This window comes from Gigantopelta aegis, chromosome 4 (genome assembly GCF_016097555.1).
Source record: "Gigantopelta aegis isolate Gae_Host chromosome 4, Gae_host_genome, whole genome shotgun sequence".
Classification (NCBI taxonomy): domain Eukaryota; kingdom Metazoa; phylum Mollusca; class Gastropoda; order Neomphalida; family Peltospiridae; genus Gigantopelta; species Gigantopelta aegis.
This window is the reverse complement of record NC_054702.1, coordinates 20,213,430-20,240,334: the sequence shown is the minus strand read 5'-3', so window position 1 is coordinate 20,240,334 and position 26,905 is coordinate 20,213,430. Positions and strand designations below refer to the sequence as shown.

Genomic DNA, 26,905 nt, shown 5'->3' with positions numbered 1-26,905 from the left:
GTCGCTGTGGAAGTTGGGGAGGTGACGCATCTCCCGCTGGTACCTGCTGACGACGTCCCCATAGTGCTGTGCGAACACCCTGCGCAGCATGTCGTGGGTCTGACGGTGTGTGGAGCCTTCCCCCACGTATGCCTGCTGGTATACGCCGTCGTGCTCCATCATCAGCATGGTACTCAGTGCACCGGTGCGGGATTCCACGCTGTTGATGTGGAAGCTGCCCCGTTGTCGATCGTACCGGTTGGGGAATACTCCTCTGGTCGGTGTTGTGGGCAGCTGCTCCAGTGTTGGAGTGTACACGACCAGGGGCTTGGTCCCTATTTGGTTTACCCAGCGTCTTACTGCGGATGTGGCCGATCCCAGCTTTCCAGTTGGGCGGTATCCCTCTGCGCTGGGTCTGTTTGGTGCGATCACCGGTTCGATCCCTTCCAGCGGCGCCATAATATTGGCCCTTAAAAGGACCGGCGGGTGGGGGTGTGGAACCGGGGAGGTAGAGACATCAGGGCTGGCCGGCGGATCCATTTCTGTCCGATGCGGGCTCGCCGGTCTGCGTCGCGGCGTCGACGGCGGCGAAGGAACCTCTACCGGTGGAGTAGCGTGGGGTCGTAACGGGACGTTGACCAAGTCGAGGTCGATCGCGGACACTCCCGGTCTGTTGATGACGTTCAACAAGTCGTCCAATAGTTGATGGATGGACTCTGAAGGTCCTAGCAACTTGGCTTTGCGAAGTCCCACCTTGAACCATGCCAAACGCTCTATCCCTTTGTTCTTCTTTGAGTCGTGGCATTCTTAATGTGACGAGGAATATGACACCGTTACGTGACTTTTATGTGTCCACATACTGGCATGTCACTATAGTTGAATGAATCCACTGAGGTGTTTCTATTCTGCCTCGGAAGCACCTCAAAACAGCCCATATTGTATGTCAATCGCTTAATTCATATCGCTGTAGTGTAAGTACATGGCGGGGAAAAAACGAGAGTAAAGTTTGTTTTATTTAACGACGCCGCTTGAGCACATTGATTTTTTATCTTATCATCGGCTATTGGACGTCAAACATATGGTCATTCTGACACTGTTTTTTAGAGGAAACCAGCTGTCGCCACATAGGCTACTCTTTTTACGACAGACAGTAAGGGATCTTTTATTTGCGCTTCCCACAGGCAGGATAGCACAAATCATGGCCTTTGTTGAACCAGTTATGGATCACTGGTCGGTGCAAGTGGTTTACACCTACCCATTGAGCCTTGCGGTGCACTCACTCAGGGTTTGGAGTCAATATTTCGATTAAAAAGTCCATGCCTCGACTGGGTTCCGAACCCAGTACCTACCAGCCTGTAGACCGATGGCCTGCCACGACGCCACCAAGGCCGGTACATGGCGGGGAAGGTGGGGCCTGTACCTTTAAAGGAATTGCATGTGTTAAACGCCAACCACTGGCTGATAAAGAGACTTGGACGTCCTTATTAGGAACGATTTCTTGGAAAAAGAGCTACTTTTGGTTTCCAGCATTTACCTGTTATTGCTTTATATCAGATCATTCGTGGCATATGCTGCAATTTTAGTTTTATAAAGTGTTAGGTTGATTATAAGTGAATAAATAAGTTTTAAAATTCTGTTATATAGTTATAAAAATGAAGTGGTCTTGTCAACAGCTTTTGTTTCTTTTTGCAGGTAAGATTTTAATTGGATCATTATTGTGTATGTATGTATGTATTTATGTGCGTGTGTGTGTGCGAGTATGTATACGTGTATGGGTGTGTGCGCGTGCGTGCGTGCATAAATAGCTTTGTTTTCTTTTCTCAAATTTCAAATAATGTTTGTAATACATTTCCCGTGAAAATCAAAACGAAAATTCCCACAAAACATTCTAAAAATTGATAACTGTCGGCCATATTCAATCGTGTAACCCTAGGTTACTAGACAGACACAAAATGGGGCTGTCATGGTGGAATGTTATACATGTCCGATACACAATCGTTGTTAGAATGACTGAAACTAAAATACATGTGTAATATAATGTTGCTATAATAATAATAATAATAATAATAATAATATGCTATAAAATAGCTTGATATCGTATATATCTCGTCTGTGATAATGATATTTATTTAATGTTTCAATCATTCAGTTCGTTCATATACGTACGACGCAAAGAATGACCCAGATTGTCCCTAGAGCTTTCGAAGGGTGTGTGTCGCCATGTCTAAAAGGGGCGAGATGTAGCCCAGTGGTAAAGCGTTCGCTTGATTCGCGGTCGGTCTATGGTCGATCCCTGTCGGTGGACCCATTGGGCTATTTCTCGTTCCAGCCAGTGCTCCACAACTGGTGTAACAAAGGTTGTGGTATGTACTATCCTGTCTGTGGGATGGTGCATATAAAAGATCCCTTGCTGCTAATCGAAAAGAGTAGCCCATGAAGTGGTGACAGCGGGTTTCCTCTCTCAGTATATGTGTGGTCCTTAACTATATGTCTGACGACTGACGCCATATAACCGTAAAATAAAATGTGTTGAGTGCGTCGTTAAATAAAACATTTCCTTTCTTCCTTCCTTCCTTCCATGTGAAGATGGCAACCATATTTTCTCAGGGTCGGTATTAGAAAGTGTACATGCTTATCGTCACCACACCACTCCCACCCATCCACCCCCCCCCACCCCCCACCCCCCAAAACCCAAAAAAAAAAAAACAAAAAAAAAAAAAAAAAAAAAAAAACAAAAAAAAAAAAAAACAACACACACACACGACAACAAACGTTCCCTTTTATTTACGAAGGGCCAACATCACTGTGTTCTGAGGATATTTTAAGTACGTCCAGTAGACTGAAATTAAATATTGAATAAAATGTGTTATAACTGCATCCAAACGAGCCTGTATTGAAACAGCACATCATTTGTGAGGGGTTTCTTGTGTGGGTATTTTTTTTTTTTTTTTTTTGGGGGGGGGGGGGGGGGGGGGGGTCTTTTTTGTTGTTGTTTAATGACACCACTAGAGCATATTGATTAATCAATCATCGGCTATTGGGTGTCAAACATTTGGTAATTCTGACTGAATTAGGAAATCCGCTACATCTTTCCTAATTCAAAAAGGGATCTTTTATATGCACTTTCCCACAGACAGGATAATACATACCACGGCCTTTGATATACCAGTTGTGGTAAACTGACTAAAACGAGAAATGGCCCAATGGACCCACCGACGGGGATCGATCCCACACCGACCGCGCATCAAGAGAGCACGTTACAACTGGGCTACATCCCGCCCCAGCTATGAGTTGTAAACAGCGTTAATAAATAACATCATTTATAAATAACACTAGTGATCTGTAACACAGATTATTAGTTCACCAAGTCTTGTTATTTGTCGAGCCAATTCAAAATCCAAGATGGCCGACTTGACCTCTGACTGACTGAGACATTTTTGACTTCTTCTCAATTTCCACCAGGCAGGTTTTAACCAAACTTGATCCAAATGTTCATGGCTGTGAAAAGGTGTTATTTTTCGGGCCGATTCTAAATCCAAGATGGTCATCATGACCTTCAATTGGTCAAGACATCTTCGACTTATTCTCACGTTCCACCCAGCAGATTTTTACCAAACGTGGTCCAAATAATCCTGTCATGGCCTTGCAAGTGTTGTTATTTTGGATGCCAATTCAAAATACAATATCTCAGCCATGTCTCATGCAGACATCAACAAAATTTAGTACAAACGATTCCATCGTGGCTCTGACCAAGTACTGTTGTTTTTCATGACGCTTCGAAATCTAATAAGGCTGCCCTAGCTTTTGAATGGCTGACAGATTTTTGAATTGTATATGTAGATGTAGATTTCAACCAAAGTTAGTACAAATGATTTTGTTCGTGACCTTTTTTGCATATAAAACATCCCTTGTTGCATTAGAAAAAAATGTAGTTGGTTTCCTCCGATGACTACGATTCAGAATTACCAAATGTTTGACATCCAATAGTCGATGATTAATTAATCAATGTACTCTAGTGGTGGCGATAAATAAAACAGACTTTAACTTTAGTATTGGTATAGATCATAATCTTACTGCAGCCATACTCTTAACAAGTGGTTAAAGTAAATTAACGGCGACACCACACAAAACGAATGTCTCGTACGAGAACAGCTGATAGCATAGCAAGCGATGAAATCGTGATGATGTCTTATTACAATCGGAACCGGCCTCGGTGGCGTCGTGGTTAGGCCATCGGTCTACAGGCTGGTAGGTACTGGGTTCGGATCCCAGTCGAGGCATGGGATTTTTAATCCAGATACCGACTCCAAACCCTGAGTGAGTGCTCCGCAAGGCTCAATGGGTAGGTGTGTAACAGAAAAATCAACCTCCACTGAGGGGATTCGAACCACAGACTCTCGGTACGAGAGTCCAGCGCTCTACCAACTGAGCTAATAGGGAAATTCCCACTAGCTACTGCCAGTAGGAGCACTTTATACCAACACTACTACAGGTGTAAACGACTTGCACCGACCAGTGATCCATAACTGGTTCAACAAAGGCCATGGTTTGTGCTATCCTGCCTTGTGGGAAGTGCAAATAAAAGATCCCATGTTGTCTGTCGTAAAAGAGTAGCCTATGTGGCGATAGCGGGTTTCCTCTATACAAAAAACAGTGTCAGAATGACCATATGTTTGAGGTCCAATAGCCGAAGATAAGATAAACGATGTGCTCTAGAGGCGTCGTTAAATAAAACAAACTTTTTTTTGTTACAATCGGCTATTGTTGTACGAGGCACTCGCATCGTGTGGTTTTGCCTTAACGGCAGTTGGGATAATCTATTATTTTAGCTTAACAATAGATCATTGTTGACAAAGGACATTCCAGCCGGGGTCTCGTTTTACGAAGCGATCTTAGCGCTAAGATCATCTGAGGCGCATGCAATAGTTATGCACTTAAGATTTTCTTAACACTAAGATCGCTTCGTAAAACGTGGTCCGGGACAGTTGGTTAAAACTACATTCCCTGGAATATTTTTTTTATTATTTAAGCATTTAGAATAGATGATCCAGTTCTGTTTGGTACATGAAAGGTCCACCACATCGCTATAGTTTCGCAATGCTCGCTTATCTACATTATTTAGGTCAACTACAAACTCAATGGCCAGCTTTGATTTTCTTCATTTAGCGGGACGCCAATAGAACTGGAACTTTACTTGATTTAACTGTCTTGATTAAGGGGTCGTCTCATATCTCCAAAACATATTTATATCCATAGAGGTATGGTACAACACCTTTCCAGGGGTCAGTGGCTTGAAATTTTGACAGTGGCCAGCGATTGGCATATGCGTTACATGTAAGGGGGTGTTAATAATTACGTAACGCTCTAGGGGTAGAGGAAGAGGGTGTTGTGTTCGATCTAGATTTATCAAGACTATATGCTATTTTAATTCATTACTTAGACCTAAAAAGGTGAGGTTTTTGGAAATGCGCGGTCGGTCTAGAATAAATCCCAACCGGCGGGCTCGTTCCAGCCAGTGCGCCATGACTGGTATATAAAAGCCCGTGGTATGTGATATCCTGTCTGTACATATAAACGATCCCTTGCTAAAAAATTAAAAATAATCAAAAGGCGCATGTGCAGGGATTTCAGCGGGGTTGGGGTTATAGACTGTGTTAAGCTAAGTTTATATATGGGGCGATGTTCCCCCAGAAAATATATTTCAAATTTTTTTTTTTTAGCTTGGGAAGGTAAGGATTTCAACGCCCAATACCCGCCCCCTGCACATGCACCCGTTTCTTCTTAAATCAATATACTTTAACATTGATGTCGTTTTACTTTACCCTTTCCAAACGAAAGAATATTTATTTGAATTTGTCGATTTTAACACACGTAAAATTAAGCAATGAAAACGTTCATTGTCTACGTTAGTATATTTTATTTTTTAAATAAAAAGATGATCAATATGTTACTAGTATATAAACTAAACTTTGAAAGTTCTACTAACACTTTATAAAATATTAATTCTGAAACCGGTTTTAACGAAAGACTCTAGTACCGTATCCTTAACCGAACGTTCTTCGTACAGCGCAAGATTTCTCATTTCATTTTCAAATCCACAAGCGCGCATGTTAACTGAAACTGACAACATGCTGTTGTTTGTGCTTTGCCGAGCAATGACGGTACAGGTGCCGAATCGAGCGTATACTTTTGACGATCTCCGTTCATAGCGAACACACACGAGTTTTTTAAAAGTGCATTTGAGCTTGTGTTTTATATTTGTACATGATGTTATAATATGGTAACCAGAGAATGTAACTTTAATTGTTAGTTAGAGAGAATTTTGATTAGTGGCCTTAAACTACTACCCACTATTGAACCGATAGAGCTCGCTGTGGATGGGATACGAACCCAGTACCTCCTGACTCAAGTATTGGGTTGTTTTTTGTTGTTTTTTCAGTTGTAATCTTTGCGGCTCATGGTGAAATCGATAAGAAATGGATGAAAGATGCACTACAGTCGCACTTTTCTCAGCCGAGACATCACGCGACCTACCCGAAATACAAGATGAGAGCAATGCGGTTCATCAGAGACGAGTTTCGGGAATACGGACTGGAGACTCACCTCGACACGTTTAACACACGTTTACAGACGGTTAGTCACACTACGAATGATAATTACTGGACCCCTCCTGCCCCGGAATTGGTCACTGGCGAAGTCAGAGGCCAAGTCCGGGGTTGGCGTGCCTGAACCTCTGTGGATATGGTCACATAAATAGAATTCCCATTCCCATTACTGGACCGTAGGTAGCAGACTGGGTCAGGTGAGGCATTTGCTCTACCATCTCACCACCATCCCGAAAAAGAAACATGACAGTGCTATTTGAATTTTCAGGTAGTACCCTGTGTTGCTCAACTCTGAACAGTTACGTGTGCGGGGATGTGGTGGGGTGGGGGTGAGGTGGGTGGGGGTGAGGTGAGGGCATTGAGGTCGAAACCCTCTCTTGTTTTATAGCCAACATGTAAATGCCATTTCGATGATATGACACATCGGTGACAAAAATTAAATGGGATGCTGTACCTTATGCAATACCTTTTGCTGAACACGTTTGAGGACTACACCTGTACCCTTAACAGGGGCTGCATGTGTTGGCGGTAATTGGTTATGATACAATTTATATGAACGTAATGTGATTCCATTTTCGTAAATATGTTAATTATTAAAGGAACTGATAATAGTTCTGAGGTACACATACCTTTTTTGTTACTAAGGTTATAATAAGCAATTGCCAAAAATATTTAGGTTAATACACCGGGTCAATACCTTTAACTCCTGCTGTGTGCTAGAATTTCATTATCTTCAGAAAACAAATATAATAATAACCTTAATAATAACAAAAATACAATCTACAAAATAATCGAAAATCATTGTTTTAAATTATAAATTTTTTAAGTTGCAGATGCCAGGAAAACGCATTTTAGATTTTCAGAGATTTAAAATTTTCCGGATGAGCATGGCCCTGGATCCTTATACAACTTCATCCAAAAGGCCCCGGTAAATACATAGTCGAACCCTCCCACACGAAATGCTGGCTATGGGCCTGTTTCCAGTGTATTTTCTGGTTCTCTCCCCCCCCCCCCCCCCCGCCGCACACACACACACACACACACACAACAATTTCGCTCGCCCAGGTCTAAACACCTTGCACACTTTCCTGCACACGGTAGGGTGTAAGGCCACTACACTGACGTCTCTCTCAATAACCACTAGTCGTTGTAGTGGATCCTACCCGGAGTGAATTTTAACAAAGCAGTGGGGAGGTGTAAGACCACTACACTGACGTCTCTCTCAATAACCACTAGTCGTTGTAGTGGATCCTACCCGGAGTGAGTTTTAACAAAGCAGTGGGGAGGTGTAAGACCACTACACCGACGTCTCTCTCAATAACCACTAGTCGTTGTAGTGGATCCTACCCGGAGTGAGTTTTAACAAAGCAGTGGGGAGGTGTAAGACCACTACACCGACGTCTCTCTCAATAACCACTAGTCGTTGTAGTGGATCCTACCCGGAGTGAGTTTTAACAAATCAGTGGGGAGGTGTAAGACCACTACACCGACGTCTCTCTCAATAACCACTAGTCGTTGTAGTGGATCCTGCCCGGAGTGAGTTTTAACAAATCAGTGGGGAGGTGTAAGACCACTACACCGACGTCTCTCTCAATAACCACTAGTCGTTGTAGTGGATCCTACCCGGAGTGAGTTTTAACAAAGCAGTGGGGAGGTGTAAGACCACTACACCGACGTCTCTCTCAATAACCACTAGTCGTTGTAGTGGATCCTACCCGGAGTGAGTTTTAACAAAGCAGTGGGGAGGTGTAAGACCACTACACCGACGTCTCTCTCAATAACCACTAGTCGTTGTAGTGGATCCTACCCGGAGTGAGTTTTAACAAAGCAGTGGGGAGGTGTAAGACCACTACACCGACGTCTCTCTCAATAACCACTAGTCGTTGTAGTGGATCCTACCCGGAGTGAGTTTTAACAAAGCAGTGGGGAGGTGTAAGACCACTACACCGACGTCTCTCTCAATAACCACTAGTCGTTGTAGTGGATCCTACCCGAGTGAGTTTTAACAAATCAGTGGGGAGGTGTAAGACCACTACACCGACGTCTCTCTCAATAACCACTAGTCGTAGTAGTGGATCCTACCCGGAGTGAGTTTTAACAAATCAGTGGGGAGGTGTAAGACCACTACACCGACGTCTCTCTCAATAACCACTAGTCGTGGTAGTGGATCCTACCCAGAGTGACTTTTAACAAAGCAGTGGGGAGGTGTAAGACCACTACACCGACGTCTCTCTCAATAACCACTAGTCGTGGTAGTGGATCCTACCCGGAGTGACTTTTAACAAAGCAGTGGGGAGGTGTAAGACCACTACACCGACGTCTCTCTCAATAACCACTAGTCGTGGTAGTGGATCCTACCCGGAGTGACTTTTAACAAAGCAGTGGGGAGGTGTAAGACCACTACACCGACGTCTCTCTCAATAACCACTAGTCGTGGTAGTGGATCCTACCCGGAGTGAGTTTTAACAAATCAGTGGGGAGGTGTAAGACCACTACACCGACGTCTCTCTCAATAACCACTAGTCGTGGTAGTGGATCCTACCCAGAGTGACTTTTAACAAAGCAGTGGGGAGGTGTAAGACCACTACACCGACGTCTCTCTCAATAACCACTAGTCGTGGTAGTGGATCCTACCCGGAGTGACTTTTAACAAAGCAGTGGGGAGGTGTAAGACCACTACACCGACGTCTCTCTCAATAACCACTAGTCGTTGTAGTGGATCCTACCCGGAGTGACTTTTAACAAAGCAGTGGGGAGGTGTAAGACCACTACACCGACGTCTCTCTCAATAACCACTAGTCGTTGTAGTGGATCCTACCCGGAGTGACTTTTAACAAAGCAGTGGGGAGGTGTAAGACCACTACACCGACGTCTCTCTCAATAACCACTAGTCGTTGTAGTGGATCCTACCCGGAGTGACTTTTAACAAAGCAGTGGGGAGGTGTAAGACCACTACACCGACGTCTCTCTCAATAACCACTAGTCGTTGTAGTGGATCCTACCCCGGTAGTGGATCCTACGGAGTGACTTTTAACAAAGCAGTGGGGAGGTGTAAGACCACTACACCGACGTCTCTCTCAATAACCACTAGTCGTTGTAGTGGATCCTACCCGGAGTGACTTTTAACAAAGCAGTGGGGAGGTGTAAGACCACTACACCGACGTCTCTCTCAATAACCACTAGTCGTTGTAGTGGATCCTACCCGGAGTGAGTTTTAACAAAGCAGTGGGGAGGTGTAAGGCCACTACACTGACTTCCTTCTCACTATCTAGTCAGACATACATTATTCCAGAACCCATTTTGTTACGGTGCACCCTCTTCCTCATTTGGTTGGCGTTTTTTATTGTTGTTTTTGTTGTTGTTTGTGTTTGTTTTGGGTTTTTAATTGTGTTGGACATACATTATTTTTTGTTTGTTTGGTGGGTTGTTGGTTGTTGTTTTTTTGTTTTGGGGGGGGTAGTTGTTGGGGTTTTTTTTTGGGGGGGGTAGTTGTTGGGGGGGGGGGGGTTGTCATATTAACCCAATGGCATCTCTTCAGGATAGGCAACCCACTTAATGCCCCTCCCACCACCTAATTTCAATAATGGATATGCTACTGCATTTCGATTATTGAAATTACTCCCGAACATTCTCTAACATCCAAACGCACACACACAGAGAGAAAGGAGGAATCTGATTCCAGGTAGTTTCCCCAAATCCACTGTTGTTTCCAACATTTAATTTTCCAGGTGTCTGGTATAAACGTCATTGGTGTTCTGAAAGGTAAACACTTCAACACAGACGATGACGTCATTGTGGGCGTGGCTGCGCATTATGACACTATGAGAGATACTTCAGGTGAGATGTTTTCCTTTGTGTTTTCCTTAGTGTAGGTGATATCCTCACCAAACCACCATCAGGTGGATCTGTATTGCAAAACCGGCCTCAGTCGCGCAGTGGTTACGCCATCTGACTACAGACTGGTAGGTACAGGGTTTGCAGCCCGGTACCGGTGTAACGTGGTATTTTGACTCCCGTAGAATACTGACTCCCCGGTCTCTTTTCTACAGCAAAAGGAGTTAGTTTTCTACAGGAGAAAAATGACTCCCAGCTGAAAAACCCGTAGTACTACGACCCCCCACACGTTGAAAACTAACCCCCATAGAATAATGACTCCTCTTGAATTCATAGAAAATCTTCTTAATGGGATTTCAACAAGTTTCTATGTAAGTTATTTTGCTATAATATCTTAAGTTTACAGTTAATCCTCTATAAAACAACAACCCATAGGGACCTTAAAAGTGGCCTCTATCATCAAGTGACATTTTATATAGTTCGAAATAGATGCAAATATAGTATGAATTGAGCTGTTCATTTATATGAAAGTGGTTGTTATGCCCATTCTCTGCACTCATCTCATGTTTTGCCAATACGGGAATCCCAACATGCGAGTTAGAAAAAGTTTTAAACAAGTTTGATTATCTTTCCGTTGTTGCACATTGTTTACATAATTAGACCCCTCGTGTAGAATGACCCATGTATGTATGTGCTATGTATGTAAGTATGTATGTATGTATTTTATGTATGAATCTATCTATCTATCTATCTATCTATCTATCTAGATATTGTATGTATTTCGGGTTTGACTAGTATATACATAGATATGAACGCACGGGCGTAGGCAATAATTAAATCCTTTCTGGCCTCACAGATTGTTTATGTCATAGCTGGGACTCGAACCTATGGCACCGAATCGCCCGCTACGAACGGGGCAAACCATTTTATTCTAAAGATAACTTTGCTTATCGTTAACTCTACCGTCCATTTACAAATGGACTAGGCCATTACTTATGTTTACTTTACTCCATGAAAGGGCGGGATCTAGCTCAGTCGGTTGAGCGCTCGGTTGATGTTCCACGGTCACAGGATCGAACCTCCTCGGTGGAGGTCTACCACTGGGCTTTTTTTGTTCCAACCAGTGCACCACTACTGGTATATCAAAGGCCATGATATGTACTCTTCTGTCTATGGGGGGGAAAAAAGAAGTAAAGTTTGTTTTATTTAACGACGCCACTAGAACACATTGATTTGTTTATCTTATCATCGGCTATCGGACGTCAAACATATCGTCATTCTGTGAAGACTGCACAGAGAAAGACGAGTAAGTTAGGGCATTTCTGGGTGAACAGAAGATTTCACCATATTATATATTAAACTTTAAAAATTACAGAAACCTAATTGTTTTTTTGCAATATATCAATAATCATATGAAATTATTTGACCAAATTATAATAAAATTTACTAATTGTTCTTAAAATTCACAGTTGGTGAACTTGGCAAGTGCCAGAGCTAGACTTGGGTTTTTAGTACTTTGTAAAAAAAAAAAGAAAGAAGAAACAAAAGAGGAAGGAATGTTTAACTATAGCTATGAATTCTGCTTGGGGTTTTTCCAGGACTTTGTAAGAAAGTAAGGTTTGTTTTATTTAGCAATGCCACTAGAGCACATTGATTTTTTATCTTATCATCGGCTATTGGACGTCAAACATATGGTCATTCTGACACTGTTTTTTTTTTTAGAGGAAACCCGCTGTTGCCACATAGGCTACTCTTTTACGACAGACAGAAAGGGGTCTTTTATTTGCGCTTCCCACAGGCAGGATAGCACAAACCATGGCCTTTGTTGAACCAGTTATGGATCACTGGTCGGTGCAAGTGGTTTACACCTACCCACTGAGCCTTGCAGAGCACTCACTCAGGGTTTGGAGTCGGTATCTGGATTAAAATTCCCATGCCTCGACTGAGATCCGAACCCAGTACCTACCAGCCTGTAGACCGATGGCCTAATCACGACGCCACCGAGGCCGGTGTGTCTATGGCAAAGTGCATATAACAGATCCCTTGCTGCTAATGGAAAAAAGTAGCGGGTTTCCTCTGTCAATAGACGATGATTAATTAATCAATGTGATCTAGTGGTGTCGAAAAACAAAACAAACTTCCAACTTTACTCCATGAAAAATCGTAAAATTAGTGGCTACGTCATAGGCCTCAAGTATGGTAGGTACTGGGTTCGCATTTCAGTACTAGATTCAACCCAACTCAACTCGCTTAAACCCGATTAATAATTTCTGGGGAAACCAATCAGCCACATTTAATGAAATTTGGTGTAATTATAAGGTATGGTACCCAATCAAATACACTAAAGATTTTGTAGATTCCTATTAGGTTTTTAAAAATGTCCTTGCAAAATGTTCTGCACCCACGCCTGGATTGATTAAAATGTCTGATTTGATGATGTGAGATTTTTCTTTCATTATACTGGTATATCCATAGCAACATAATACTATGATAAACAAATGTCTGTAGAGATTTCCTTTATAACAGCATTGAGATTATTCATTCAATAATGGCCGTTTTCATGATGTCAGGTTGTTATTCGGCAAATAGGTGCCTATAACTATAAATATAAATATTTTTGCCGCTATGTTTTGGCAGAAACAAATACCAAACATGGTAAATAGACAATATTGAAATAATTGTCACATGACTTGTTGCCTCATTCCAGTACAACTGATTTCATTATGTTGCAGACATAAAATATCAAGTAAGAAATATGGAACAAGTTAGGGCAATTAAGTTTCTGGGTTTCGCTTTCCATTTTAAAATTTAGTTTCTACATTTCACTTTCCATTTTAAAATTCATGTTTGTTTACTGCAATGAAACTTCAAGAACAGCAAATCGAACTATCTTCAGTCTGAAAAACCTGTTCAGAGTTCTGAAAAGAAAACATAGCCTATAAATTTTATAAGACTTTTATTTTTTATTGGCAAGATGCATTCCCTCCAAACTGGACGCGCTTTAAACAAATACAATTAGAAAGTTAGTATGTATAGTGTGTTTGTATGTCTGTATGTGGCGTGCGCACGCTTCTGTGTATAGTTTGCATGTATATATATTATTTTCGTGAAACCAGTCTGTGTAGTTTACTAACTTCTCTTCCTGGTCTTCCCAGTCACATAGCAAATTCAATATAGTTGCATCCATTTCCTTAGCAACATGCTCTAAACCCGATATGGTGTAGGGGGCATCTCTAAACCTCTGGACAATACCATCTCCATTCCTTCTCGTTCTTTCAAAATATCAGTCAGTTTGGCTGTTCACCAGTGCAGAAGTTAAGGTCTGCTCATATATGTACCTCCAGTATTTTGATGGCACAAAATCTTTGACAGGTCTGTATGGTGGTCCTGAAAACAGCGTTTCTTCTACATCAAGAACTGGTTCGAAGTGATCGTTCAAGTTTTGGATGTAACCAGCGCATTGGGCTGGCAGTTCACCTGTATCTAATAAGGGTTTATATGGTAACCATGTGTAGAATGGTTCTCTGTCTACCTTCCCGTGAACACAGTAAACATACATTGTTGTGTTTGTAATGCTTGCAAAAGCGAAAATTTCTAACTCTGTGCCCCACGTTCTCTGACTGAATTTCATGCTCTGACTGGATTTGTTGGAAAATGTGTTTATTGGCGTGAATGAAATTGACAACTTCCTCTCTAACTACCTTATAATTGGACTGTACTCCACTTAATATGTAGCTAAATGAACAAAATAGACAATACCCACCCCCTCTCATGGAAACCACCTTGACGGATGATGCATCTGACCTGATTTCGCTGCAAATTCCCATCTCCGCCTGTCCGTTTCTTACATTTAAACCAAATAAGTGTGATTTTGTGGCTTGCCATTCCGTGTCAACTGAATGGAACCGAATACTGGTGCTTCCTGATTCTTCAGTTTGGCGTCGAACCTCAACGTCATGTTGACTGAACTCATCCTCATATACTTTTAATTTCCTCTTCTTAAATGGAAGTTCTTTACCATTTTCTTTTATAAACCCCAGTCTCACATACACGAATTATCTCCCGAATAGGCTTGATCTTGGTGATTCTTGGATATACGTACTGAGACCGTAGGGTGTTCTTGGCCTTTCATCAGTATTCTTGAATGTTCTGGATCGACTGCCAACTGTTTTGAACATAATCAAAACTGTCGGGAGTAATCATGAATAAAGTTCAAATCGTGACTCAATCTTACGAGTTCTTGAGGGCATCGTGCGTAATCGTAGTATGTTCGTAGATGCATTCGGAATATTCGTGGTTAAACGTGGGGTATTCGTACGACTCTCTGGCTCTTTCTCTGCTTCTGGTTCTCCACGGGTACGCTGGCTCTTCCATCGTCCCTTGCGGTCGGTTGCTGACTTCTTGAAGAGTTGCATGGTGATGTCCACTGCTTGCAGGCAGAACGTCGAATGAAATCTGGCCTGTTCAGCAGCCTTCATATAGGCATCTTGCGACAGTCGTACTGGTTCTTGAGGCAGTCGTACTGAATCGTGTAGCAGTCGTGCGGATTCGTAGGTGTGTCGTAGTAATTCTTGACGTGTTCCGCATTAATCGTCATGATTCATAGCGTATTTGGGAAGGCATCCTAGGGGACACGTAGTAGGTCGTCCCGATTCGTATTGAATCGGGTTCAATATCGTAGTGGTACCGTATTAGTTCTGGCAGCATTCGTGAGCATTCGTACGCAGCTCAGGAAAGAAGCCGAATCATTCAAATATTTTTCCGAAAAATCGGGAGCAATCGGGGCTTCATAGGATCGTGTATATTCCTGGACATTCGGGGTATAATTCGTGTATGTGAGACTGGGGCTATAGCATGACTTTTGTCGGTGTTATTTACAACTTCGTTTCCTTCGGTGTGCCTTGTCGTGAACAATTTTAGCCTATTACCATTAATTGCCATTTTACCTTGCAAATAATAAGTTCCTTTGCCTTGTTGTTCACATACTTAATTATGTATGGACCAGTCTAGCATGCGCCAAGTTTACCTCCTGTCTGTGGATGATAGGGCGAGGCAATGCTATGGTCAATCCCCATCTTCTGACAAAACCTGTCGTTCAGATCATTACAAAACTCTCTTCTTTGATCTGTGATAAGAACTTCAGGACAACCGTGGCTCGATACAAACTTTACTAACAAACGGAAGACACTGTGTGCCGTCTTGTCAACAATTGCCTCGGGTTCAACCCATTTTTGTCCAGTATTCCGTGAAAAACAAAATGTATCGGTTTCGTGCCAAAGAAAAAACCCATTAAGCATTCTATTGCATGCCATGTTACTATCCAGCAATGAAGATATACTAATAAAAAAAAGAGAACCTATGGTAATTTGGACACATTATTTTCCCATTGCTAACGGTAAAGTCTATAAAATACATAAAAAGGCTAAATGTGAAATGGCTCTTTGGCTAGTGGGTGAAGTCAATATATATTCCTTCAAAATTAAAACCGTATGGAGTTAGTTTTACTGCATTGTTTCTAGGATGTATTTTCGGTATAATACAGTAATTTTGCAAACTTAAATGCATCGCTTACCATAAACATAGGGCATTTGGTGTCGCTTATAGTTACATTCATTGTTCATTGATATTCATCTCAGTTATGTTGACAAAATACAATCTATTAAAATATTTAAAAAATTGTAACATGGTTAATTTAGTTATTTAAAATTTCACTTCTAAAAACCTAAAGAGAATTTGTCTAACTAAAAAAAAAAAATAGACGATTGAGACGAATTCATAACTTATCTGGTTTTATGTATAAGATAATTTATACTAAATTTTAACAGTTCAATTAGAAATTAATTCGAACATAAACATAAACGATGATGTCGTCGTTGCCATTGATACCGTCGCCGTCGTCAACGCTGTCGAAAAAAAAATGATTTGTTGAACGATGCACTCAGCACATTTTATTTACGGTTATATGGCATCAGACATGGTTAAGGACCTCAAAGATAATGAGAGAGGAAACCCAGCTGTTGCTATTCCATGGGCTACTCCTACCGAAAAACCAGCAAGGGATCTTTTATATGCACTTTCCCATAGAAAGGACAGTACACACCACAATCTTTGTTATACCAGTCGTAGGGCACTGGTTGGGACGGGGAAAACCCAATGAGTCCACTGAGGAGATTCGATCCTATGACCCAAGCACCTCAGTCGAGCGCTTAAACCACTGAGCTAAATCTCTGCAGCGGTCCCAATTCTAAAGTAAAGGTATTTTTATTCTGCAAAATCTTCCGTAGTGACCGGGGGTCAGTATTCTACAGGGGTCAAAATACCACGTTACTGGGTATTCTGAGTCAATTTCTGACCCCCCCCCCCCATGCGCCCCCCCCCCCCCCCACCATCCCATAGACAGGATAGCATATACCACGGCCTTTGATGTACCAGTCGTGGTATACTGGCTGGAGCGAGTTAAGGGTGATTAAAAATCAATTAACGTGGTAAAGCGCTGTTCGAGGATAAATCTTAAAATGCTACACATTGAACTTAAGAAATAAATAGGAGGTGGGGTATAAAATGACTAGCAATATAATCTAAACTTACTTAAAATATATGTGCTAGTAATATAATATATTAAAACTATTACTATAAAACAAGATATAGTACAATCAAACCTCTCAAAACAGGACCCTCTGTAAACTGGAATTCCCCGCTAAACCGGACATTTCTCACGGTCTTCTTTAAAAATCAGAACAGAACTTAACCTTTCTAAACCGGATACCTCTTTTAACCGGACATTTTACTTGGTTATGAAGGTGTCCAGTTTACAGAAGTTTCACTGTAATTATAAATGTTATCTAGGAAATAACAAAAATAAATAACATAAATAGCTTTTAATTATACTAAAAACGTTAGTATTTAAAAACATAAATTACTATGAGTTAACATATTAAATAACATGAGGTAGTAAGGGAAGAAAACTAAATATACCACCAAATAATAGCAAGAAGAAGGAATGAAGAAAATGGTTTATTTAACGACGCACTCAACACATTTTATGTACGGTTGTATGACGTCGGACATATGGTTAAGGACCACACATACATATTGAGGGAGGAAACCACTGTCGCTACTCTTTTTTGATTAGCAGCAAGGGATCTTTTATATGTACTATCCCATAGACAGGATAGCACATACCACGGCCTTTGATGTACCAGTCTTGGTACATTGGCTGGAGCGAGAAACAGCCTAATGGGCCCACCGATGGGGATCGATCCCAGACCGACCGCGCATCGAGCGAGCACTTTACCACTGGGCTACGTCTCGCCCCTAGTAAGAAGAAGAGTAAGAATAATATGATGACTCAACTCTTTGCTTTAAACGGACAGACCCTAGTTTTTAAACACTGCAGCATATTTCCCACTGTTAGAGCCGTTTATGATCACTGAAATCAAAGATTACTTATATTTTATTGTTTAGATTATCCATTTCCGTACATTCGAAGTGTTTCTGGCCATCCTGGTGTTTCTAATGCAACAAAATGCATTTTTGATGTTTTTTAAAAAGCACGTGCGTCTGAGAAGTAACAGTTATGGAGTCGCGTTTTAGTCTACCTTTAAGGGTATTTCAACGTCACAGACTCCTGTTTCACTCTGTTTGTAAATTAATCAAACTCAATGTCTATTTTTACTGGTTGAAAGTAGGGTCTAGGTGAAAAATATGCCTTAGTGTTTAAAAACTAGGGTCTGTCCCTTTAAGAGGAGAGAGGGGCGGGAGGCAGCCCAGTGGTAAAACGTTCGCTTGATGCACGGTCGGTCTGGGATCGATCCCCGTCGGTGGGCCCATTGGGCTATTTCTCGCTCCAGCCAGTGCACCACGACTGGTATATCAAAGGTAGTGGTATGTGTTATCCTGTCTGTGGGATGGTGCATATAAAAGATCCCTTGCTGCTAATCGAAAAGAGTAGCCCATGAAGTGGCGACAGTGGGTTTCCTCTCTCAATATCTCTGTGGTCCTTAACCATATGTCTGATATGTCCTCTATGTAACACCAATCTAGGAAATGAATTTAATTTTCTTTTTCAGTGTCCATATTTTGATAATAAAAGGAAATTATACATAGGTAAATACTACAGTATTAGGCCAAACGCTGTGAAATGGAAACAACTATTTACTATTCCAAAAGTATCTGTTATTAAAAAACTATGTCTTTTTATTGATAATATTAATTCTGTATTTAAAGATATTTTTGAAAAGTAGATATTTAGAATTACTGTAAATGTATTACACTATAAAATATATTTTGTTGCAAATGTATTATAAACTATTTCTGTAATTAGAAAACCAAAATATATTACAGATATTAACTTTGTCTTTAAAGATATGTTTGAAAAAATATATATTTGGAATTATTGTGGCGCACCCGCTTAGCAGGCATATATACTCTTCAAAAAAAGTAGGGGAACCTGAAATATTAATGTTAATATCAACTATTAGACCGAACATACGTTTTAACACACCGAAACACATTCTATAGTAGTATAGTTTGCACGTGCCTCATGCAGTTGCCCCGTATACGTATTCTTGATTTTGACAGTTTCCATGAAGGTCGATTAATCACCATGGAACATTATTTCTGTCAATCTTTTTCATTCTGTTGATCATACAGTTTTTATTGTTTTGTGTTAAGTCATTTTTATTGTTTGAATTTGCGATACGGCGTATGCAATGCGATGGGGATCTAACGGGCTGAACTCAGCGTGAAGTGGCCAACACCTTCAATGTTTCGAAGTTAGTGATTAGCAGACTATGGAACAGGTACCAACAAACCCAAAATGTTGAGGATCGACCCCATCCAGGTCGTCCCAGGCCAACGACAGGAGTACAGGATCGATTCATCCATAACCAGGCTCTAAGAAATCGAGCTCAAACGGCAAATCAAATTGTTGCAAACCTTCATCAGGCTACTGGTGTCCGAGTTATCGGTCAGACGATTAGAAATCGTTTTCATGCAGCTCATCTTCATGCTCGACGGCCCCGGGTTGTGCCTACCTTGACAAATCGTCACATTGCCAACAGGCGTGAATGATGTAGGGAGCGTCAGAACTGGGGTATTCGTCGCTGTTCACGTGCCATGTTTTCAGATGAGTCTTTATTCACTTTGGACTTCCTTGACAGGCGTGGTCGAGTCTGACGACGACGAAATGAATGGCACGCCAACGTCACAATGCGATTTCATGACAGATTTGGCGGTGGATCGGTTATGGTGTGTGGTGGTATCACTATGACTGACAGAACCCTCCTCCATTTTGTACTACCGGGACGACATACTGACACCCTTTGTGGTCCCGTTTGCTAGGCGTGTGGGTCGACGTTTTATTTTTCAGGACGCCAATGCCCGTGCTCACCGTGCACGAATCGTCAATGCTCACCTCCAGCAGCATAACATCTATCAAATGCCATGGCCATCAATGAGCCCAGACCTTTCCCCCATTGAACACGTCTGTGACATGATATGGACCACGTTAGCGGAACTTGATCAGCGCTGCAAGAGGAGTAGAACAGACTCAAATGACCATTGGGAGACTCGTACGCAGTATGCCTCGTCGACTGAATGAATGTCTGACACATCGTGGTGGTATCACCCACTTCTTACCCCAATTGTCCTTCAAGATCTTTGGTGATCATAAAACCCTGTAATACTGAACTACCGGTTGTAATGTTTGCCCAATTAATTCACTATTATCATATAACCATTCCCCACAGCTAATCTACCTTACAGTTTTGGCAATTGTAAATTCTTATTAGAGTTCACCTACCTTTTTTGAAGAGTGTATATATATATATATATATATATATATATATATGTATGTATGTATGTATGTATGTATGTATGCAGTGTTCTAGCTAGGATTTTGATGGGGCAGGGCGCTAATTTAACTGTAGGGCATTTTTAACGTGAAAATCTTATTTTTGAGGCAAGTGTTGGATATGATCGAATTTTTTACATTCATAAATATCATATATGCAGTGCCGTATTAACTCATGGCAGGGCCCTTAGGCTTCGAGCTTCTTTGGGCCCTCGACACAGTGTTAACATTTAATACTAAAAGAAAAATAAAGGTTGCATGGTCCCCTGCTTTTGGTGGGCCCCTAGGCTTCAGCCTAGTCAGCCTTATGGATAATGCGGCACTGCATATATGTAGAACGTTTTTGGAGGGAGGGGGACAATCAATTTCTAAACCCAAATTTATTATTATTAAATTTGGATGTTTGATGAAACAGTACATCCATCGCCGTTTGCAATATTATAGTACTAATGTACTAAATATAGACACTATTAACAAAATCTCGTTCCAGCCAGTGCAACACAACTGGTATGTGCCATGGTATGTGCTACCCTGTCTGTGGGATGGTGTATATAAACGGTCCCTTGCTACTAAAGGAAAAAAGGTTTTTCTCTAAGACTAAATTTCAAAATTACCAAATGTTTGACATCCAATAGCCGATTATTAATAAATCGATATGCTCTAGTGGTGTCGTTAAATAAAATCAAACTTTAACTATTAAAATGTTTTACAAAAGGTTGGATCACCTAAAAAAAATCCTATTCTTTTTTCTATTATATATAGTATTTATACCATTTAATATCATGCCCAAATGTGATTTAAAATAAATAAATGAAATAATTAAAAGAAATCAAGTAACGAAAAAAAAAAAAAAATTAAAAAATTGACATAAGGATATATTAGTAACAAGATGCTCACTGCATTTAAAAACGTCTATTATTGCATGTCAAGGTCTAGAATGATTTCATTAAATAGCTTTTGCAGACATGCTTTTAACAAAACACAGTTATGCCTACACAGACCAAATAACCAGTGTTGCTAGTTTACTATGTGCCATATTATAAAGATGCAATCAATATGTCATTGATAAGGACTACTGACATCAGTTAAAACTATATGTATCTTGGTCTGGGTATTTGCAAAGGCAAAAATTACTTTCGAAAATTTACTTATGAAAATAAATTTCGCATTTGACGTTCTTTCGAAGTTTATCATGATGGTCTACTTTCAACTAGGTGTTTGTTAGGTGGTGTGTGGTTATATGCGTGACGGTGTGAGGATTACATCGCATTCAAGCTTTGTAAGACAGCCTGTCCGCTCGTCTGCAGTCACATCGACTAACAATAGAAAAGAAAAAACATACCATGTTACTGCGGTCGGCTTTCACAACTGTGGCCAAACAATGTATTGTCAAACGTTTTTTAGTTGGGAATTCAGACTCGTAACAACACTGTACACGCTTTGACAGGAAAGCAAGATTTTGTATTTTTATTTCACAATGAATTAGGGCAGGGCGGCGATAATCAGGGGCAGTGCGGTAACTAACACGGCCGGGTGGCACAAAACGGGGGCAGGGCGCAGCGCCCCTCTATGTATTGCTAGCTAGAACACTGTGTATGTATGTATGTATGTATGTATGTATGTATGTATGTATGTATGTATAAATATATAAAAACCATCGCTGTGTGTGTCCCCTTGCGCCCCCCCCCCCGCCCCGCCAGTGGGCTATAGTTTTTACATATAATAAAAAAAAACCATAAATGTTTTGAGTTTTATGTGTACCGGACTCATGCCCACGTCCATCCCCTGCCCACATCCATTCCCACATGAGGAAGTTTGTTATGTTTAACGACACCACTAGAGCACATTGATTTATTAATAATCGGCTAATGGGTGTCAAACATTTGGTAATTTGGACATATAGTCTTAAAGAGAAAACCCGCTTCATTTTTCCATTAGTAGCAAGGGACCTTTTAATATGCACCATCTCAGATAGCCTTTGATATACCAGTCGTGGTGCAGTGGCTGGAGCGAGAAATAGCCCAATGGGCCCACTCACGGGGCCCACGTGGGGAACTTAGGTTGGGGAGTGCAGGAAGTTATTCAGGGTTGCGCAGGAAATTCAGAAAGTTATTCAGGGGTGTACGGGAAGTTAAATAGGGGTGTGCGGGAAGTTATTCAGGGGTGTGCAGAGAAAGTTATGCTGGGGTGGTCAGGAAGTTATACTGAGGTGTGCAGGATGTTATTCAGGGGTGTGCAGGAAGATATGTTGGGGTGTGCAGGAAATTATGCTGGGGTGTGCAGGAAGTTATGCTGGGGTGTTCGGGAAGTTATACTGAGGTGTTCGGGAAGTTATGCTGGGGTGTGCAGGAAGTTATTCTGGGGTGTTCGGGAAGTTATGCTGGGGTGTTCGGGAAGTTATGCAAGGGTGTGCAGGAAGTTATGCTGGGGTGTTCGGGAAGTTATGCTGGGGTGTTCGGGAAGTTAGGGAAGTTATGCTGGGGTGTTCGGGACGTTATGCAAGGGTGTGCAGGAAGTTATGCTGGGGTGTTCGGGACGTTATGCTGGGGTGTGCAGGAAGTTATGCTGGGGTGTGCAGGAAGTTATGTTGGGTGTGCAGGAAGTTATGTTGGGTGTGCAGGAAGTTATGCTGGGGTGTTCGGGAAACCAGCTGTTGCTATTCCATGGGCTACTCCTACCGAAAAACCAGCAAGGGATCTTTTATATGCACTTTCCCATAGAAAGGACACCACACACCACGATATTTGTTATACCAGTCGTGGGGCACTGGTTGGATGGGGGAAAAAACAGTGGGTTCACCGAGGAGATTCGATCCTACGACCCAAGCACCTCAGTCGAGCGCTCAAACCACTGAGCTAAATCACTGCAGCGGTCCCAATTTTAAAGTAACGGTATTTTTATTCTGCAAAAACATCCGTAGTGACCGGAGGTCAGTATTCTAAGGGGGTTAAAATACCACGTTACTGGGATGCCGTAATATTCTGACCCCCCGGTCACAATTCTACTGTAAAAGTCAGTTTTCTATGGCAAAGAGTCATTATTCTACATAGAAAAGTGACCGGGGAGTCATTATTCTACATAGAAAAGTAACCGGGGAGTCAGTATTCTACGGCAGTCAAAATACCACGTTACACCAGCTCCAACCAAGAGCGAGTTTATAGGGCTCAATGGGTAGGTGTAAGGCCACTACACCCTATTCTCTCTCTCACTAACCACTAACCCACTGTCCTGGACATACAGCCCACATAGATGAGGTGTGTGCCCAGGACAGCGTGCTTGAACCTTAATTGGATATAACCACGAAAATAAGTTGAAATGAAATGTATTGCAAAACTGACAGGCTTTGTTTTTCCTCTGAATATTAAAAAAAGAAAAGAAATGTAGTAATGAGAAGTAGACTTTTCCATCTAAAACCACAGAACTGACCAATTATGTAGTCCCAAAGAAAAGAAAATTATCACTTGGGTATCGTAGGTTGTCGGTTTTGCTCCAACGTAGCATATCATTAGGCCTAATAGTGTACATTTTTCCTTTGGATTATTTAACAGAGAAAAATACTATAACCCCATTTTGTTCCGTTAATGCAACTTGAAATATATTTAGTTAAATAGTTTATTATATTATTATGTCATTTATGCTGTTTTACAAGTCAGGTTGATCAAATAGAAGCGCCTTGTCGAAAATTACTGCTTTTGTTTACACTGTACATACAGGTGATGACCAGGAGCTGTTACAGGAAGGAATTGTTTATTTAACGACGCACTCAACACATTTTATTTACGGTTATATGGCGTCATTGTACGGTTATATTACCATCATTGTACTCGTTGGTTCAGTCGTTCCAGGCAATGCACCATGACTGATATATCAAAGGCCATGGTATGTGCTGTCCTGCCTGTTGGAGGTGCATATACAAGATCCCTTGCTACTAATGGGGAAATGTAGCGGGTTTCCTCTAAGACTATACGTCAAAATTACCAAATGTTTGACATCCAATAGCCGATGGTTAATAAATCAATGTGTTCTAGTGGTTTCGTGTGTTTTTTGTTTTTTTCAGGTGTTGATGACAATGGAGCTGCCGTGGTCGCGATGTTGCAGGCAGCAAAGAAAGTGGCGAGTGAACCGCCTAGGAACAACACCGTCATATTCGCGGCATTCGACCTGGAAGAGTGGGAAGACGGCAACGTTATCGCCACGCCGTAATGGTTGCACACCACCATTTACTGTGTCAGAATATATTATCTAGCTTGTCGCGAAAAGAGTGCACTTGTTGTTTTTGTTTAGATCCATGTTTGTATGTTTCTTTATTTTTAAAACATAGGCAGACATTTATGATGCCAGAGACTGGGACGTAGCCACATGGTAAAGCGCTCGCTTGATGCACGGTCGGTGTGGGGTCGATCCCTATCGGTGGGCCCATTGGGCTATTTCTCATCCCAGCCAGTACACCACGACTGGTATATCAAAGGCCATGGTATCAGACCTGTCAACCCTCCCGGATTCCGCGGGAGTCTCCCGGTATTTGATCAAATCTCCTTTCACCTGTGCGGGAGACAGTTTCTCTTGTTAAATGACATTTTTGTAAGCATAAAAAAAAAATCGATCCTCTTTTGTCAAAATAACAGAAGGGAAGTAACTCTGCCTTTTTTTCTCATTCGGAAAATGTCGACTACTTTCGGTTTCCGAGAATGTAACAGGCCGAATTGTCCCGACTGTTTAACCTTTGCCGAAGTGAGAATTGTGAGATAGCCTATTTATATTGTTAAAAAAGCACATGGAGTTTATAAAATGATGTGTTATTATAATGTTTGTTGTCATCGTAATGGCTACGAAGCGTGTTGCCCGTTCAATTGCTCAAAAATCACCTTAAAAACTTTTCGGCCGAGCAGTCTTAACTATTTTTGGCTAAAAATTTAGAGTCCAGACATGTTTCGGTATGCAGTACTCTTTGTAGACTTAGGTAAAAAACAGGCTTCACCGAGGAATCGAAATTCAGCCAATCAGAACACGGCTCCCACTCGGTGTTACTTCAAGTTTATGAAGTGTCTGCTATTTGGTCCGCGCTCACTAAATGGCTTTTTTCCAAATTCCGCCCACCTCAAACTTACCCCCCCCCCCCCCCCCCCCCCCCCCCCGCTCCGGAGTCAGTCACTGGCGAAGTCAGAGGCTAATTCCGTAGTGGGCGTGCCTGAACCTCTGTGGATAGGGGCACGTAAATATAGTTGCCCGTTGCCCGAAGCGTGTTGCCGCTAATTAAACAGGCTGTGTATTGACATTCAGTGTTGCCATATAAAATAAAAAAACTATCCAATTTAGTTCCAATAGCCGATGATAAGATTAAAAATCAATGTGCTCTAGTGGCGTCGTTAAATAAAACAAACTTTACTTTTAATAACACCTCTGAATTGTAAAATGTCTTCCCACTGCATTACATAATGCAACTATGACAAATCTGAGTTGACAGCGATACACACGATGCATGTTAAAATCACATGTCACAGCAAGACAACGAAAAGACCAATTAGCTGTATAAACATACTTGTGTCAGTTAATTTTGTATGTTTGTGCGGTAAAATGTTGGTTATAAGGGTACACTTCAAGAAATTATTTTTGTACAATTAAAAAATGTTGTTTGACATTGACATAAAGTTACTCACGGAAATGGGTATAATTCCGGTATATTTCACACGATGTCCGTAAAGAGGTTTTACTTATGATTAATGAAAATACAATGTTTATTGCATCATTATAATGATTTTAAATCAGTACCACGCCACCGTTCCTCATTATAGTAAAAACTGAATATTAATTTACAAGATTTATATAAATTTGTCTTTGGTATTAGGTACACTAACCACAAATGATAATGTAACGCAACCTGTAAGGCTGTAAGTGTAATACCGTAAATGTACTAATTAAAAATTTTATTTCTTGTTCATGTTCTTAACATTTTTGGATAAAATATATTTTTTTGTTTAAATATGTATTAAATCATAATAATATTTAAACTTAAAAAAAAATAAAAAAAATAATAATATTTTTTATTTTATTTTTTTAATGCCAAGATCTAAAGTTAAGAAGTATATATGACATTATAAAGTATTCATATAACTTATTGTAATAATGTTTTTTTTAAATCTTGCGATTTTGGGTTAAATTGTGTGAATTTAAAAAATCTCCTGCTTTTTGACCAAATCTCCTGCTTTTTCAACACACACCTCCTGCTTTCTCTTGACTAAAGGTTGACAGGTCTGCTTGGTATGTGCTATCTTGTCTGTGGGAATGTTCATATAAAAGATCCCTTGCTGCATTATGAAAGATGTAGCGGGTTTCCTCTGATGACTACGAATTACCAAATGTTTGACATCAAATAGCCAATGATTGATTAATCAATGTGCTCTAGTGGTGTTGTTAAACAAAACAAACTTAATGATGCCAGGAGCTGGTATTAATTTCAGATGAAGATTCACAAATAACTTTGGTCTTCTGGTCTTCTGTGTAAAAATCGCAGCCCAGTGGTAAAGTGTTTGCTTGATGCGCGGTCGGTCCAGGATCGATCCCCATTGGTGGACCTATTTCCTATTTCCTATTTCTCGCTCCAGCCAGTGCTCCATAACTGGTGTAACAACGGCTG

At 41.1% G+C, this 26,905-nt stretch overlaps 1 protein-coding gene across 1 annotated transcript in view; it reads left to right on the top strand.

Annotated features, from left to right (window-relative positions):
• Positions 1–1,394: 1,394 nt before the first annotated feature.
• The window catches only part of LOC121369659, a 34,965-nt gene continuing 9,454 nt past the window's right edge, over positions 1,395–26,905 (top strand). The window contains exons 1-4 of the mRNA XM_041494705.1: positions 1,395–1,671; positions 6,419–6,612; positions 10,313–10,421; positions 24,329–24,451. Of these exons, the coding sequence (XP_041350639.1) occupies positions 1,632–1,671; positions 6,419–6,612; positions 10,313–10,421; positions 24,329–24,451 (466 nt within the window). The 5' untranslated portion in view covers positions 1,395–1,631. The remainder of the gene's footprint in view (positions 1,672–6,418; positions 6,613–10,312; positions 10,422–24,328; positions 24,452–26,905) is intronic.